This window comes from Apostichopus japonicus, chromosome 8 (assembly GCF_037975245.1).
Source record: "Apostichopus japonicus isolate 1M-3 chromosome 8, ASM3797524v1, whole genome shotgun sequence".
Lineage (NCBI taxonomy): Eukaryota > Metazoa > Echinodermata > Holothuroidea > Aspidochirotida > Stichopodidae > Apostichopus > Apostichopus japonicus.
In genome coordinates, this window is record NC_092568.1 from 6,639,663 (window position 1) to 6,657,672 (window position 18,010).

At 36.7% G+C, this 18,010-nt stretch overlaps 1 protein-coding gene and 1 long non-coding RNA gene across 2 annotated transcripts in view; both read left to right on the forward strand.

Annotated features, from left to right (window-relative positions):
* Positions 1–18,010, forward strand: part of LOC139970568 (son of sevenless homolog 2-like) — a 73,937-nt gene that overhangs the window by 8,200 nt on the left and 47,727 nt on the right. The window contains exons 4-10 of the mRNA XM_071976369.1: positions 627–710; positions 3,541–3,621; positions 7,006–7,221; positions 8,386–8,529; positions 14,648–14,758; positions 15,587–15,685; positions 17,745–17,795. Coding sequence (XP_071832470.1) covers positions 627–710; positions 3,541–3,621; positions 7,006–7,221; positions 8,386–8,529; positions 14,648–14,758; positions 15,587–15,685; positions 17,745–17,795 — 786 coding nt within the window. The remainder of the gene's footprint in view (positions 1–626; positions 711–3,540; positions 3,622–7,005; positions 7,222–8,385; positions 8,530–14,647; positions 14,759–15,586; positions 15,686–17,744; positions 17,796–18,010) is intronic.
* LOC139970576 (uncharacterized) lies at positions 8,809–11,205 on the forward strand. Its single transcript, XR_011794171.1, has 2 exons — positions 8,809–9,224; positions 10,420–11,205. It is a non-coding gene; the product is annotated as an uncharacterized lncRNA (long non-coding RNA).

Genomic DNA, 18,010 nt, shown 5'->3' on the forward strand with positions numbered 1-18,010 from the left:
AGTAATGTTCTTCTCAAATTGAAAGACTTGGACGCAAGTTACATGTTGCTAGTTTGCTTCAAATGTCAGAAAATTCCCATCACTGTCAGGTAATCACTGTAATATACATTGTAATGTTACAGTAGGCTTACAACACTTAAAGTTACCTTGTTTGCATTGGAAACTCAACATAAAAGATGATAATTAAGAGTTTATCATACAGTGAATTTAGGTGATTCTCTGGCCTCTAAAATTGTCAAGCCAAAGTCATTCAGAGCTGAAACAAAGTCAAACCTATTGTCTTCCTCTTACATACTGTATTCCTCTGCACATGATGTAAATTAGAGACTTGATGTTGCAGGCCCTTGCCACAATTGTTTCAAAACATATAGTCATATTAATATAAATAATTTAAAATGTTAAACAGTGATGGAGTCAGACTTGAACTAGAAACAGTTGGGCTACAGAATAACCAAAATTGCGACAGTTTCTCTGGTGCAATTCAATGATGATATTATGAGAACCAGGTGTATTTGTACAGCAACATATCTCTCAGAGCATCTTCACCATAAAGTTTACATGGACTTTGCAAACAAATGACCAAAATTCATATAAGCATTACTATACATTATTTTCTTTCTTTTCAGGAAATGTTGGGTTATCGTGTTGATTCCCAGGTATCTCTGTGGTTAGTAGCTGTCCTTGAGTACATCGCTGCTGATATATTAAAGGTATCATTTGATAAGTTCATCATCCGTGTATTGACTGCCCTACAAAGTAAAACTAGATATCAAGCTGCTGCGTCACAAATTGCATTTACTGTTTTAGCTCAGTGCTGTGTTCTTGTTTTTGCTGTATGCTAGTGATGGGAATGGGTACCCGGGAACCCATTGCTATCGTTCCCACAAATTCACTAACGTTGTCCTCTATTTTCAGTTACAGTTTTTTATTCCTTGCTGGAAGCGTGCGTGTGTATGCGCCAGTAATGTCACTAGAGAAAAAAGTTTGTTTCCCAGGGATGCAACCCCCCAAAACTTTGCGTCCCGTAACAAAAGCTTGCATCCCGATCGAACACCAATTGTGTTTACATACTTTAACTAGTGTAGTTGTAAAGATGCGATCGTATCACTGCCTACGCGTTGACTTTATGCCTGAATAGGTTCTGGCTCTTGACATAGATTAGCTGGATGAGGAAAGGAATTTTTCGCTGTTGAAGATAGTACGGATGCCATGAGATCCGTAATTTGTGTACTTTGGTGTTAAAATTGGCATCCAAGGGAATACTATAATCATGTTTGTTTTTATCATATGTAATAAGGAGAACACAAACCTCACATTTAGGCGTATTTATCAGACTGTGCCAGGTGCTCTTAAAGTTGGATTGTAGCCAAAATTTTGTTGGTACCTGTGGGCCCCCAAATTTCATGTCCACCTCAAATGCATTTTGGAACACATTGTTCGGCCTCAAATTTGTTGGGCCAAATAATTTTGGGACCAATTAGGCGCAAAATTTGAAATTGCTATCATTCCACAACCTTAAATCAGATTATATTCAAACTTGGAATACATTTGTTGGTTAACAGCTGATTCATGTGGGCATTAATATTAAGATATTGGGTGATGACATACAACACTTTTATATTGCAATAAACAAGGAACCATAGTGACCGTTGGGCTCTTGTTTATTCCTTGCTGGAGGCGAAAAGAGTCTATGTGATGGTGCGTGTGACTGTGTGTACAGTATGTGATACTTAGTTGTAAACACATGCTCAATAATTTCATGGTGGACTAACATCCTACTTGGTATGTGGATCAGACCTGCTATATACCTTGTTTGTTTTAACTTGTCTATAATCTGTCCCACTCAGACTTACTTTATACCTTGTTTGTTTAACATGTCAATAATGTCCCACTCCGACAGTTTGCTTTGTACCTTGTCTGTTTTAACATGTCTATAATTTGTCCCACTCTGACTTACTTTATACCTTGTTTGTTTAACATGTCTATAATCTGTCCCACTCAGACTTACTTTATACCTTGTTTGTTTAACATGTCTATAATCTGTCCCACTCAGACTTTCTTTATACCTTGTTTGTTTAACATGTCTATAATCTGTCCCACTCAGACTTACTTTATACCTTGTTTGTTTAACATGTCAATAATGTCCCACTCCGACAGTTTGCTTTGTACCTTGTTTGTTTTAACATGTCTATAATTTGTCCCACTCTGACTTACTTTATACCTTGTTTGTTTAACATGTCTATAATCTGTCCCACTGTGACTTGCTTTATACCTTGTTTGTTTTACATGTCTATAATCTGTCCCACTCTGACTTGCTTTATACCTTGTTTGTTTAACATGTCGATAATCTGTCCCACTCAGACTTGCTTTATACCTTGTTTGTTTAACATGTCTATAATCTGTCCCACTCAGACTTACTTTATACCTTGTTTGTTTAACATGTCTATAATCTGTCCCACTCAGACTTGCTTTATACCTTGTTTGTTTAACATGTCTATAATCTGTCCCACTCAGACTTGATTTATACCTTGTTTGTTTAACATGTCTATAATCTGTCCCACTCAGACTTACTTTATACCTTGTTTGTTTAATGTCTATAATCTGTCCCACTCTGACTTACTTTATACCTTGTTTGTTTTAACATGTCTATAATCTGCCCCACTCAGACTTGCTTTACACCTTGTTTGTTTAACATGTCTATAATCTGTCCCACTCAGACTTGCTTTATACCTTGTTTGTTTAACATGTCTATAATCTGTCCCACTCAGACTTACTTTATACCTTGTTTGTTTAACATGTCTATAATCTGTCCCACTCAGACTTGCTTTATACCTTGTTTGTTTTAACATGTCTATAATCTGTCCCACTCAGACTTGCTTTATATCTTGTTTGTTTAACATGTCTATAGTCTGTCCCACTCAGACTTACTTTATACCTTGTTTGTTTTAACATGTCTATAATCTGTCCCACTCAGACTTTCTTTATACCTTGTTTGTTTAACATGTCTATAATCTGTCCCACTGAGACTTACTTTATACCTTGTTTGTTTTAACATATCTATAATCTGTCCCACTCAGACTTGCTTTATACCTTGTTTGTTTAACATGTCTATAATCTGTCCCACTCAGACTTGCTTTATACCTTGTTTGTTTAACATGTCTATAATCTGTCCCACTCAGACTTGCTTTATACCTTGTTTGTTTAACATGTCTATAGTCTGTCCCACTCAGACTTGCTTTACACCTTGTTTGTTTTAACATGTCTATAGTCTGTCCCACTCAGTTCACCTGCATGGCACAAAACAACTTTGACACTTACAGGCTAGTCTAAATGTCTAGGTAGGTTGCATGGGAAATGATGACACAGCTGTACATGTGATCGTTCTTTCATGTCACTTGGCTTTTAAACTGGCCTACAAAACATTTATTTGGGATTATTACAGCTATGCTCCAACACTCTCTATTACTGTAAAAAAATGCAATCACATTTAATGTTTGATTCATAAATTAGTATGTATGTATTTTTTTTACTCTTTCTCAGTTGGCAGGGAACTATGTCAAGAATATTGGTCATACTGTCATCTCTTGTCAAGATATCAAAGTGGCCATGTGTGCAGACAAGGTAATTTAAACTGATGACATTCCATACACTATGTTTAATTTATTGGATTAGGTAAGAAGATAATAGCCTGGTAAATACCTTAACTGGGAAGTTTTGGAGATTCTGTCTGGAGTATGTACGCAGTGAAATGCCATGTTGCATTGTCAGATGGGGTGCTATCTCAATTTTTGACTATAACATTGGGTAATTAAACATGAAATACATTTAGAATGTGAAACAAGTTACACTGACTTCTCTGAATGTTGCACTGTAACAAAAGATCCTTTACTTACGGAGATGGCATATTAGTATTTGAATGAAATATTTTAAGTCATTTCTGTCAATTTGAAGCAAATAAATTAGTGTAACAGATGGGAATAAATTACTTTTACTTCCACTACCATTTATGAGAGTCAAAACTTCATTCATGTTATACCTGCAGCATATTTCATCCCTTTCTTATTCAAGGTTGGAGTCATTCAGTGGTCACATGCTTCAGGTGGCTCTTTGCTAAATGATTTTATAGTTCAATATCTGCACTTTTAACCATTTTGAGTGAAGGCAAGACTTACAGAAACATTGCTGTTTGGAGTGAGAGCCCCTCATTCCCTGTGATCCTTGCATGTACTGAATAGTTCATTTGTCTGGGACTGACAATGTATACTAAGGACTTGATCCAGGTGTAGTGCAATGCTTTCACCAGTAATGTAGAACACCATACCTTCCCACGTTAAGCGTTTCTCATTAACATTGTCCTCAGACACATGAGAATGCTCAAGTTTGGACATTAGGCAAGTTCAGCAAAATCTTTGGTAGAAGCTCATAGTAATGATGGTGTGCTCCCCCACCATCAAGTCACCTATTTCTATGTGATTTCGCATTGCATTTGTCAACTTGTTAAGTACATTATGATAACTTAGGTTGCAGGGAGCATACACATTGGAATAATAATTTATTATGACATGAGAATGGTAAAAGATAGACACATTAAGATCTGTTGTCCTCTCAAATTGTGCAAAGTTGTGAATAGTTTAATACCCCTGTAGTTGCATTTAGGCGTCCTCTAGATAGCCTAGGTACTGCACAATACTCGGACTATTAACAAATTATCTCCTTTTTTGGAGAGGAATACATTTCATGCTTTTTCTGACAGATGAGACATTCATGGTTTGTACTCTAGAAATCATGTTCTTTAAAAAGAAAATTTTACTTTTCTTTTCCTATTTTCTTTGGAAATCAAGATCAGAAGACAAAAATGGGCCTTACCTGTTTTAAATGTAAATCTATGTATATATACCTACATTCATCCTTGTATTTGGTACAAGATACTCAAATTACAGATTCTCTTGGTGGTTTATGAGTGATAGAATAGAATCTAGAAGTGACAAAGATACAGTAAGAGAAACCTAACTTGGTAGTATGTATTCCAATATTGGAAAGTGAGGGACACCTTGTTTTAATCTCACCTGTTGTTTGTACAGACCCAATCTAGTAGTAAGATTTGGTGCTTCTGTAGAGAGAGTGTGAGCTACTGAAATTAACCAGTTGAGCAAAACTGAGTAGATGGGTAGTAGAAATTTAGGTCAGTATTGTTTCTTGTATATACCCAAACCATTGAGTCTAAGTATGAATTTCACTTGAATCAGGTTTTCTTAGTAACACCGCTATCAATTTTCTCAATTAATAAATAAACATAAACTCAAATTTCCATATATGTGTAGTTTCATTGAGTACAGTAGGTCTTATTATTAATATAACTTTTTAGTACTTAATAATTTAAACAATAATAGTTTTGTCATATTTAGCTAAAAATAGCTAAATATTTTAGTAAAGTAGTTTTGCCTTAGCTCCTCCCTTTGCTTATATATTAATGTGTGCATATCAAATTGAGATATTGGTTAGTGATAACTCTGAAATAAAGTGTAGAGTCAGTTGAGTTTGAAACAGATGGTTGGTTGTTTGCATGTATCCTAATATTGGTTTTCCTCTAAGAGCAGGTGATGCCAGTTTCTAGATATTTAGGTTTGATCACTGAAAGATTCTTTCTTTTCAGTAATAAGGCAGTAAATTCTGATAGCTAATCTGATATTTTCTCCTGTTGGTATAATCATTCAGTGTTAATGGGAATAATGTGATTTACCACCACAAAAGGTCAAGTAGTGTAGGTTGACATGCGAACAGCCAATTGATATGCCCATGCTAGGCAGTAATGCACTGAAGGTCAAATAGCGTAGTTTGATATGGCAACAGCCAATGGATATTCCCACACCAGGGTGTAATGTACTAAAAGTCAAGTAGTGTAGGTTTATATGAGAACAGCCAATGGATATTCCTATGCCCGGCAGTAGTGCACTGAGGTTCAAATAGTGTAGATTGACATGGCAAAAGCCAATGGATATTCTGATGCTAAGCAGTACTGTACTGTAGGTCAAATAGTATAGGTTGACATGGCAAATAGTGTAGTTTGACATGGCAACAGCCAATGGATATTCCAACACCAGGGTGTAATGTACTAAAAGTCAAGTAGTGTAGGTTTATATGAGAACAGCCAATGGATATTCCCTTGCCCGGCAGTAGTGCACTGAGGTTCAAATAGTGTAGATTGACATGGTAACAGCCAATGGATATTCCTAAGCCAGGCGGTAATTGACTGAAGTTCAAATAGTGTAGGTTGACATGGAAGCAACCAATGGTTATTCCCATGCCCGGCAGTAGTGCACTGAGGTTCAAATAGTGTAGGTTGACGTGGAAGCAACCAATGGTTATTCCTATGCCAGGCAGTAAGCACTGAAGGTCAAATAGTGTAGGCTGACATGGGAACAGCCAATGGATATTCTGATGCTAAGCGGTACTGTACTGTAGGTCAAATAGTATAGGTTGATATGGGAACAGCCAATGGATGGCTAAGCGGTACTGTACTGTAGGTCAAATAGTATAGGTTGATATGGGAACAGCCAATGGATGGCTAAGCAGTACTGTACTGTAGGTCAAATAGTATAGGTTGATATGAGAACAGCCAATGGATATTCTGATGCTAAGCAGTATTGTACTGTAGGTCAAATAGTATAGGTTGACATGGGAACATGAGAACAGTTACACTGTGTTGTGCAGTGCACTTTAGCAGTCAGTTGCATTGACTGATGCTTCAAATGTCACAAGTGTGAAAAAGGCTATGGAAGACGAATACAAAGATATTACTTTAAATATCTTAAGAAAATGTTCATTTTTCACTTTCCTCCTGTGTTTTGATTACTTTTTGAATCACATTTAAAGTACATTAAGATGCATTTTTCAAAAAGAAAGCTGTCCATGAGAAGCAACCCATTGGGGTGAATAATTAACTGTTACCAGAGTCTCCAATATACTGTAACTGTAGTATTTGAAAGATTGTTTGTATATTTCCAGGTTCTCATGGAGATGTTCCATCAAGATGAAGAGGAAGTCTCTGTCTCTTCTCTCATGGAGGAAGAATTTGATGAAAAAATGGCACAAAAAGGAACATTTGATGTCTTAGTTAAAGACCTAATCGCAGAGGAGGTCAAATTTATACGTGACCTCGGTCTGATTATCAAAGTGTTTCGAAAACGCTTCCTAGATGGACCTCGATTATTTAGTGAAAATGTAAGTTGCAATCTCTTCCATGCTTTGATTACTCTATGTGAAGACATCATCACAGGTTCTTAATACTGGCCCAGAAACACAGAAGAGATAAACACTGGGGGATTTCTGGTTTTACTACTTATACACAATGATTACAATACTTAATGATGAATATTTGATCTCCTTTGTTAAACTCTAGTATATACTCAACATAGGTTAATTAGATTCGTTACTGTTACAGTCCTTATATACCAAAGATTTGTGTATTCAATATTGGTTTATATGGTGGGTTTTGTGTTATAGCTCTGGACTAGTTATCAATGATTGAATTATAAATCCTTTCTAAAGAACAGGTGATTGTTTGATACTGATTATCAGCTTATGATTAGCATCTTATGTGTGCTTCTCTTTGTTACGTACAATCTTTGGTAACATCATGGATCTATACCAGTTAACTGTCTCTTATGTTTGCTTCTCTTTGTTTTCAGGATGTACGTACAATCTTTGGTAACATCATGGACCTATACCAGTTAACTGTCTCTTATGTGTGCTTCTTTGTTTTCAGGATGTACATACAATCTTTGGTAAAATCATGGACCTATACCAGTTAACTGTCTCTTATGTGTGTTTCTTTGTTTTCAGGATGTACATACAATCTTTGGTAACATCATGGACCTTTACCAGTTAACTGTCTCTTATGTGTGCTTCTTTGTTTTCAGGATGTACATACAATCTTTGGTAACATCATGGACCTATACCAGTTAACTGTCTCTTATGTGTGCTTCTTTGTTTTCAGGATGTACATACAATCTTTGGTAACACCATGGACCTATACCAGTTAACTGTCTCTTATGTGTGCTTCTTTGTTTTCAGGATGTACATACAATCTTTGGTAACATCATGGACCTTTACCAGTTAACTGTCTCTTATGTGTGCTTCTTTGTTTTCAGGATGTACATACAATCTTTGGTAACATCATGGACCTATACCAGTTAACTGTCTCTTATGTGTGCTTCTTTGTTTTCAGGATGTACATACAATCCTTGGTAACATCATGGACCTATACCAGTTAACTGTCTCTTATGTGTGCTTCTCTTTGTTTTAAGGATGTACGTACAATCTTTGGTAACATCATGGACCTATACCAGTTAACTGTCTCTTATGTGTGCTTCTCTTTGTTTGCAGGATGTACGTACAATCTTTGGTAACATCATGGACCTATACCAGTTAACTGTCTCTTTCCGGGGTCTCCTGGAGGATGCCCTTGAAATGATGGATGAGGACAGTGAGTGTCCTGCAATTGGTGAATGTTTTGAAGATATGGCAGAGGTATTTCTTGCTAGTACCAACTTTTATGAAAGCTGAGTTTGAAAAGTAAATGACAGCTTAACCAAACTAAAATACATTGAAATCAGACTAATACACTCTCCTGGATTTTTATGTTGCTAAATGAACACTGCTTAGCAACAAGTACTGATTCTATTCAACTTTAATCATGTTGTATTTTTTGTGAAGTTCAATGGTCATTTGGGTCAACTGAGGTCAAAGTCTGGAAACTGTGTAAACATGGTGACAAGTTTATTTGCAGTATACTCTAGTGCCCTATATGCATTGACTTTGTCTGGTGACATGTTTATGTCCAGTATACCATAGTGCCCTCTATAAGCAGTGACTTTGTCTGGTGACATGTTTATTTCCAGTATACCATAGAGCCCTCTATAAACATTGACCTGTGACATGTTTATTTCCAGTATACTATAGTGCCCTCTATAAACAGTGACCTGTGACATGTTTATTTCCAGCAGAGCCGTATATAGAGAGAGTTTGGCCAACTGGCGATTTGTGACGTCACACGCAAACCATGGGCATCAAAATAGGTCCAGTTGTCGTTACCAGTTGCGCGAAACACGAAAAACACCACACACAATATATAGCAGCTTTGCACACTTTGCTCGTTGCGAACAAACGAAGCGACTCAGAATGTCAGATTTTGACAGGCATACGAGGAACAAAATGGATATCAGGTAATGAATTAGAGTATGCGTTAGTTAATGACATTTACGTTTATCTTCACACCTGAAATGCATAGAAAACTAGCTGAAAACCTGTCATTACACTTGTTTTATTTTACGCCTCATACTACTAGTCCTACTTTAGTTATACAAACGAAAAGCATACATCACAGTCCTGGCTAGGCTAGATTACAGACGCACAACTATAGCATCAGGCCTACATTAATAGATCTTTCAATTAAATAAAGTAGGCCTACACATAAAATGACAATTTATGCTTCACTGATCTTTTCAGGTTTGCCAAAAAGTAGTTGTACCAGAGGTCATTGTATTAAACTCCAGAAGTTACATAGTAGGATTAATATTCGGCATAACTTTTTCTCTAAAGTCTAATACAACTTATACAAGGGTTGTGAATAGATGGAATGGTTTGCCTGAGAAGGTTGAATTGCAAGTAGTGTGAATGGGTTTAAGAATACTTTGGATGAGTACATTAAGCATTGTAATTGGGTATGACATTTGATGTCCTCGGTTTTATTCCTCTCATATAGCCTTAGGGTCCTTAATGCGGACTTGAATGTCTCTCCTGGTCTTTTTTTCTACTAAACTAAACTATATACTTGAGTGTAGGAGTTAGCAATAGTTGGGAGTCTGTGGGCAAACCTAAGACTGATATTGTGGTGTTAATTTCTCAGGAATGTAGTACTAGGCTATAGTAGGTGCAACAGATTGAATGGGTCTGTCGAGAAAAAAAAAACCTGCAACAACTGAATACTGGTGTATGTTGTAGCTTATGAATTTTCCATTAACATATATACTATACGGTCATGTCCTTAATAAGGTTTCATGGATCACACTGACATAGTGTGCCTACTTGTCAGTGTTGTCAACTGAGCACAGGGCTGATGACATCATTCAGTTTGTTATTATGCAGACAGCAAATGGCCATAATGATAATTATTAATTGTTACTTATTCTTCATACTGCCCTTACTGGCCTTACCTGAACAGTGATGTATAAATATGCAAGAAGTCGTTAAGCTTTTCATTTAAGAATCGTTTCAGCCTGTCCTATTTCAAACATATGATTGGCAGGTTTCCACGTTACATAGCTTATCAAAATGGAGCTGTTCTGTAAAGCAAGAAAATCACACATATGCATGCATACAAACACACTCATATATAACAATTTCTGAATATCTTTTCAGCTGCCCAAAGGTACTGGAATGCAAGCTCTGTTGGGTGAATTAAAAAACCCTCATTGTACTCTTTTATCATGGTCAGCGTAGCTGGAACCAGCAATGATGGTGGTGTGGATTTGACAGTACCTAGACAAGAATTCAATAGCTGCTTTGTGTTGAAGTGGGTTCAACTTGCTCAAGGCCATGACAGGATGACGACTAGACATTAGGATGAATTATCTGTTGCAGAGCTCTATAAACCAGGAAGTTGTTAAAACATCCATTGGGTGACCCTCACAGTCTACCAGGCACTGCATCGCAGAAGCAAAATGAAGTGTGTGTGATACCTTCATCTTATGAGAGTGGAATGGTATCAGTGTGGCCTCTGTCAATTTGGCTTCAAGTCTTTGTTTTCTTGAAAGCTGAGAAGATTTTTCAGTGGTTTCACACTGACCTCTGTACTTGACAATTCATGTGTATTTGCCAGCTCAGGAGGAAGCCAGATTTTAATTACATTAACCAATGCTGACTTTTTTTTGGACATGTGGTACATCTGCAAGGAGGTGAAGGAAGCATTTTGAGTTGCATGGATGTGGAATCTTGTTGATAGTCTGGCAGTCTTATCCACAGATTATCCCAAAGCTTCTCCACATTGCCACATTCAGAACTTATTACATTGATAAACTTGAAAATTGCAGGAATCTAACGAAGCACCCATCAAGGGAATTTGTTTGTATAATTATTGAAAGCTGTGACCTTCTGATGTGACAGACTAATGTGAAATAAAGGGCAGTAGATTACCTTGTAAATGAACCTTGTTATTGTTTGATTGTATCTAATGTTTGCAAAATTTTAAGTTGCATGCTACCAATTGAAACATAATTCTTTCTCTATTAATGGGATATAAATACTTCTCCTTAAAGGGTGTGGAGACTCCCGCACAAAGAAACGTCTCATGCCGGTTATCTGACCTAGTTTCGAATGCGGTGTAATAGAAGTGTTAGACACCACCATTGATCCCAGAAAATACACATACAGCTTGCTACCATCTGTAAATAGACATTAGTGTACAGTCAATACAAACATCACAGTCAATACCCACAACACAGTGCACATAGCAGCGTGGACATCTCAGGTCTAGATAAAAGATAACAAGGTATCAGGTTTCATTACTGTCTGCATTTTGTAGCGACAAAAGTAAACTTTTTCAGAGCGCGGCATGCGGTTTAGGGCAAGTCTTCAATACCTTTAAATATACTGCATCGGTTGTTGTCACTTGATCATTTGCTTGTGTGTGAGCTAAACAGCTTAAATAATATGTAAAAAAATAATACAAACTTTCAAATTGCCAGATATTTACTTGCTCAAAATCATTATCCAATCATGATTTGTTGCTATCCTTGAGTCCATTATTCAGATGATTAGGCAGATTCCCTTCAACTCTCCATGATGAAGGTAAAACCTTATATCTTAACCAACTGCCATTGAGTGTCCATTTGAAAGTTTCAAACACACAAGTGCATTGATTAAAACAAAGACTTTATTGCTGTGGTTGCAGGAACTGGATTTCAGTCTAGTAGTCAATCACCAGGTTTGTCATTATCACAGTCTGCTAACTGTGGCTTTTTATGTTAGAAGTTTTTCTTCAGAGCACATGTCACCTTTGATTTGTAAAAAAAGTCCTGAAATTCAGGGAGTTAAAATTTACTGTCTAAAGATAATTTAAAAAGATTTTTTTTAACTTCAATCATCAATGTGGGTGTCAATTAAGGGAATAAGGAGGTACTGATGCAACTTTGATAAATGATAGTTGACTGCATCCAAATTAAACCAAGGCCTAGGCTATACTTTTGAAGAAGGAAAAATTAGGCTGAATTCATGTTAGCCTAAAAAGGCTAGGCCAATGCTGACAATTAACACAAACCAAGATCATTTAACCATTTGGGCACTTGTTTATGGCATACTAAAAAGGGTCTATATAATTAGGCCTGTATGTGTACACAGCCCACAAGTTGCCAATGAGTATAGACCTAGCCTAACTAGTTTAGGCCTAGGCTACTTTGTTTTCCTTAGACCTAGTTTAATTGGGCCTTATACTGTGCCATATTATGTAATGTGCTATAACAGTTGTAGTAATAGAAGGAATGGTCCAGGTCTAACTAAGCCCAGGCTTAACTTATGCTTCGGGCTTAACTAAGGATTAGGGCTTTACGGGATGCCTAGAAGCTAGCCCACCCTTTTACATTAAACTAAAAGTGACACTTTTTTAGGCTAGGCATAGCCTAGGCATACAATAACTAGGAATTAGGATAACTATATGTGCGACTGAAACTGCCATGCCTATGATTAGGAGAGCTGGCATAATGAAATCGAATTTGTGGATCATAAAACGAGAGAGAATAGCCATGCATGTAATTACAGAAACCAGTCTGAACGTAAAATTCTCGCATTGCTTGTACATTACTCGTATTACACTAGGGCCTATGGCTAGTATGGGCCTAGGCTACACAGACTTTTTTTCATTAGATCTCCATCTTGTTCTTTCTACTTCCAAAAAATTCCTCTTCTTTTATGGTCAGTCGGATAATCAAACAACAATATCCATGTTCTGACCGATTGCAGCATCCCCAGCACCATTTCTTTCATAATTTCGTACTTTTTTCGTTTACACAAACGATAGTCTATACACTGTGAGTATGCGTGTCGTCTGCTATAAAGTTTTCAAGTGGACCTATTTTACCACCCTGTGTGGGCGTTTTCCCTCTCGACCAATCCAAATCGGTTACATGGTTGGCCAAACTCTCTCTATATACGGCTCTGATTTCCAGTATACTATAGTGCCCTCTATAAACATTGACCTGTGACATGTTTATTTCCAGTATACTATAGTGCCCTCTATAAACATTGACCTGTGACATGTTTATTTCCAGTATACTATAGTGCCCTCTATAAACATTGACCTGTGACATGTTTATTTCCAGTATACTATAGTGCCCTCTATAAACATTGACCTGTGACATGTTTATTTCCAGTATACTATAGAGCCCTCTATAAACATTGACCTGTGACATGTTTATTTGCAGTATACTATAGTGCCCTCTATAAACATTGACCTGTGACATGTTTATTTCCAGTATACTATAGTGCCCTCTATAAACATTGACCTGTGACATGTTTATTTCCAGTATACTATAGTGCCCTCTATAAACATTGACCTGTGACATGTTTATTTCCAGTATACTATAGTGCCCTCTATAAACATTGACCTGTGACATGTTTATTTCCAGTATACTATAGTTCCCTCTATAAACATTGACCTGTGACATGTTTATTTCCAGTATACTATAGTGCCCTCTATAAACATTGACCTGTGACATGTTTATTTCCAGTATACTATAGTGCCCTCTATAAACAGTGACCTGTGACATGTTTATTTCCAGTATACTATAGTGCCCTCTATAAACATTGACCTGTGACATGTTTATTTCCAGTATACTATAGTGCCCTCTATAAACATTGACTTGTGACATGTTTATTTCCAGTATACTATAGTGCCCTCTATAAACATTGACCTGTGACATGTTTATTTCCAGTATACCATAGAGCCCTCTATAAACAGTGACCTGTGACATGTTTATTTCCAGTATACTATAGTGCCCTCTATAAACAATGATAGTATCTGGTGGCCCTCATGTTTATTCCTGAAGTACAACTAGCTGTTTTGTCTGTAGGTACAGCAGGGGATTTCTATGTATTCACACTAAGTAGGCTTTCCCAAGTGAAAACGGGCATCTGTCCTGTGACAGTTTACAATAAAATATTTTGCAAATGCCATTGATTTATTCTTTTGCTACAGGCTGTAGGGGCATGTCAGTTGTACTATTATTTGTGAACTTAAAGTAAGCATAAGCGAATGTTCAGCCTACTTAGTTGTGTTTGGGAAGTTGTACAAAGCATATGATGTAGGAGAAAAGTGTGATGCATCAAATCATGGACTTCTGTAACTATCATATTCTATTGTTAAAGCAAATTGGCCATAGTGCAAAGGGCCAAGACAAGTGTGGTGTAGTCACAGGTTAAGGAATTCAGGATAGGGTTATGTTTTGTTATGGGAAAAGGGCCAAGAAAGAGTGGTAGTTAATGAAATTGCCCAGCAAAGGGTGGGAGTTAGAATAGACTACAATCAGTTGAAGAGATAACATTAATGCAGCATATTATTTGGTGTTTCCTTCATATTTTGTTTATCTTTTACTAGGCTGATGAACTAGAGGTCTACGTAACATATGCATCACATGTACTTAAGCAGGATTGGAGAGCAAACCTTGGACGACTGCTTACCAGGCCAGATGTTGTGGATTATTTCAAGGTATTAACATACCATTACAAACTTCTTGTAACAGGGTTGCACTGAGTAGTTGTATGAACAAGAAATATTTAACTGCAGACCTGCAGCTGCAATTAGTAGATATAGTATCATCAACCTACTCTAGAATGAGATAGCTTTGGAAGTAATTATTAGCAAGAAGCAATACAGCAATGATAGCCATAATGCTGTTTGAGACTAGAACCATTACAGCGATGATAAACATATTGCTGTTTGAGACTAGAAGCATTACAGCATTGATAACCATATTGCTGTTTGAGACTAGAACCATTACAGCGATGAAAATGAGTATTGAATATTGTTATCATTGCTGTAATGCTTCTAGTCTCAAGCAGCAATATGGTTATCATTGTTGTAATGCTTCTAGTCTCAAACAGCAATTGGTTTCTAGTCTCAAACAGCAATATGGTTATCATTGCTGTAATGCTTCTAGTTTCAAGCAGCAATATGGTTATCATTGCTGTAATGCTTCTAGTCTCAAACAGCATTATGGTTATCATTGCTGTAATGCTTCTAGTCTCAAACAGCAATATGGTTATCTTTGCTAAAATGCTTCTAGTCCTACTCATGTAGGTCATGTGTCTTGATTTATAGTCACAACTGGTCGTAGTTAAATATGGCCCTGTGGTACATTAATTTTAGTATTTGAATGCAGAAGAGATGTTTTTCATGCTTTAAGTCACTCCTCAAGTTTCCTTGTGCTGCCATATTGTAGTTCCAGGACATAGCTTACCTTGGACACAGAGAGGAGAAGGAGATGTTTGTTTGTATATATGTATGATGTTCTTACTGTTTCATTTCATCTTGCAGCAATCTAATGACAATTTCCTTGATGCTGTAACTTATGTGATGCCAAGGCTGCTACTGGAACCAATATATCACTGCGTACATTACTTTGAATCTCTCAAGGTGAGCCTCAAAGAACATTGCATTGCATTGTCATTGTAAGCATTAAGTTCTAATTCATTTCTGTGTTACACCTTCATTACTTTTCTAATTGACTCACAGGTTAACATAGCAACATTCAAAAACATGCAGATTTATATCATTGGACATAAGGCTGCATTGCAATCTACATGAAAGTTTGATTGCATGTGAGCATTGCAAATACCACTGTGATTGTAATTTGTGTTTTGACAAATGTTCTGTTTCTGATATTCTTGTACTTGACATAGGAATCTGAGGGCTTTGAAATATATCAATTGTATTAGTGAAGTGCTGATAGCATGACACATCAAACATGTCACATCGAACATTACATCCAACATAAATAAATCTGTTGTTATTGTAGTAGACTTAAAATGCAAAACAGTGAAAATGTTACAACTCCATAAAATGAAACTAAACAGTTATCATTTTAGGTAGGCAACTTTTTTGACTGGTGTGGTTTTTCAGTCTTTAAGTAATGTACAGAACTGGTTAAAACTGGTTTCCAAAACGTTTTAGTAACAAAACCGGTTCGCTGTGCAACCTTACTCTGTCCCTCAAAAGGACGCTGTTAGTAGCAAACAATAGTATGTGATTACTATAGCAGCAAGAATCTGAACTTTTAGTATCATATAGCACATCTTCTTTGGTCCCTTTTCTGTGTTTCTCCCTGGACCTCTCAAGTGTACCCATTTTTCTTAGCTCACATACATTACTGTGTGTTAGGTTATGGAGTCCAAGATTTCAAGTTTGTTGTTATTGACTTGTTATTCCACTGTATGTCCCATTCAGTCCGTACTGGGTATGGTGATGTAACTTACTTTTCTTTTCAACAATAATGCTTCATTAATATTCACGAGTGGACGGGGCTTTATGGGAAATTGTCAAAAACAGCTTGTAAATATTTCAACAAACACAAGTTGAATCAATGTCACACTTGGTATAGGTAGACGATGAGTAGATGTGCCCTATTGCCTTTGGTTCCTATCTCATGAATTTTAATGATTGTTCAAGGACTACCATAAAATTCTTAAAATGTCAATATCTATGCAACTGTATGTCCAAGTTAGTTTATTCTTGGTATGGTGATGTAACTACATACACATCATCTTTGCAACAAGTTTTTACCTCATTAATGTTCGTGATGGGAGGGGCTTTATGGGAAATTGTCTAAAACAGCTTGTAAACATGATATTTCAACAACCACATGTTGATACAATGTCATACTTAGTAGGTAGATGCCCTGTGATCATTGTTTTTGGTTCCCATACCATGAATATTAATGGAGCGTAACGCTGTATGTGCGTACTGCACGAAAACGGGTCACACGAAGTTAGGGAACACACTACACAGTAATACTTCTAGGAATGCACTGTCCAGCTGAACACTCAGTTGTTTCTGGTAGTATCTGGGCGAATTAAAAAACTACTGGCACCAATGCTTAGGTGCCAAATAGGTTCTTTCATTGAGACACATATGTCCAAATGATAAATCTGATGTGAGCTACTGCACCTTTTGGTGCTCAAGTATTAATTAACCTGTAACTAAAAGTGCATATATGTTTCATGCGATACTTTACTGCCTACATTGGGAGCCCAGAAAAGATAACTTGGAAAATAGACAGAACCTGTAATAACACTTCTCCTGGAAAGGCACATGGGAAGAGTGAAACTAATGCAAACTGAACTTGAAACTGCTTGGTTGTTAGCATGGAAATTACAGTAAGTGGTAAGAAGTTGCCAGCTTTTACAGTCAAACTGTCAAAAAATTCCATAACATGAAAATATGGAATCATTCGTGTGCTCAATAATATAGCAACCATTGATACAATAGAGTATATGTTTGTAGGTGCATGTACTCTTGTGGCAACACCAGTTCCGATAAATTGTTTGAAATTGCAAGTTAGTAATCTGAAATGCTCACAATCCTAACAAAGATATTTGCCTATTGCTCAACATGATGAATATGTCATGAAGTTTATAAACTTTAACATAATATTTTTTGGATTAAATAGTTTTATTGTTTTGCATCTTTACCGTAGGCTCTCCTTAAAGCTGCACCAAATAAGGAAGAACAAGAAAGTATACGACAGGTAAGGATTTTCCTGCAATGGGGTTGTGGAGGATGAAGTGAGTCAAGGGAGAGTTGAGGCAAATCTCATTGTTTGGAAGGTTATGACTATGATTTGTATAATACTATAACTAGTGATAGTATATCTCTGTTTCTTCAAGCCAACTATCTGTGACATTATCTTGTAAACCTGCATCAATGCTGTAGCTGTGATGAGGGGGGAGGGAAGGGTTCAAC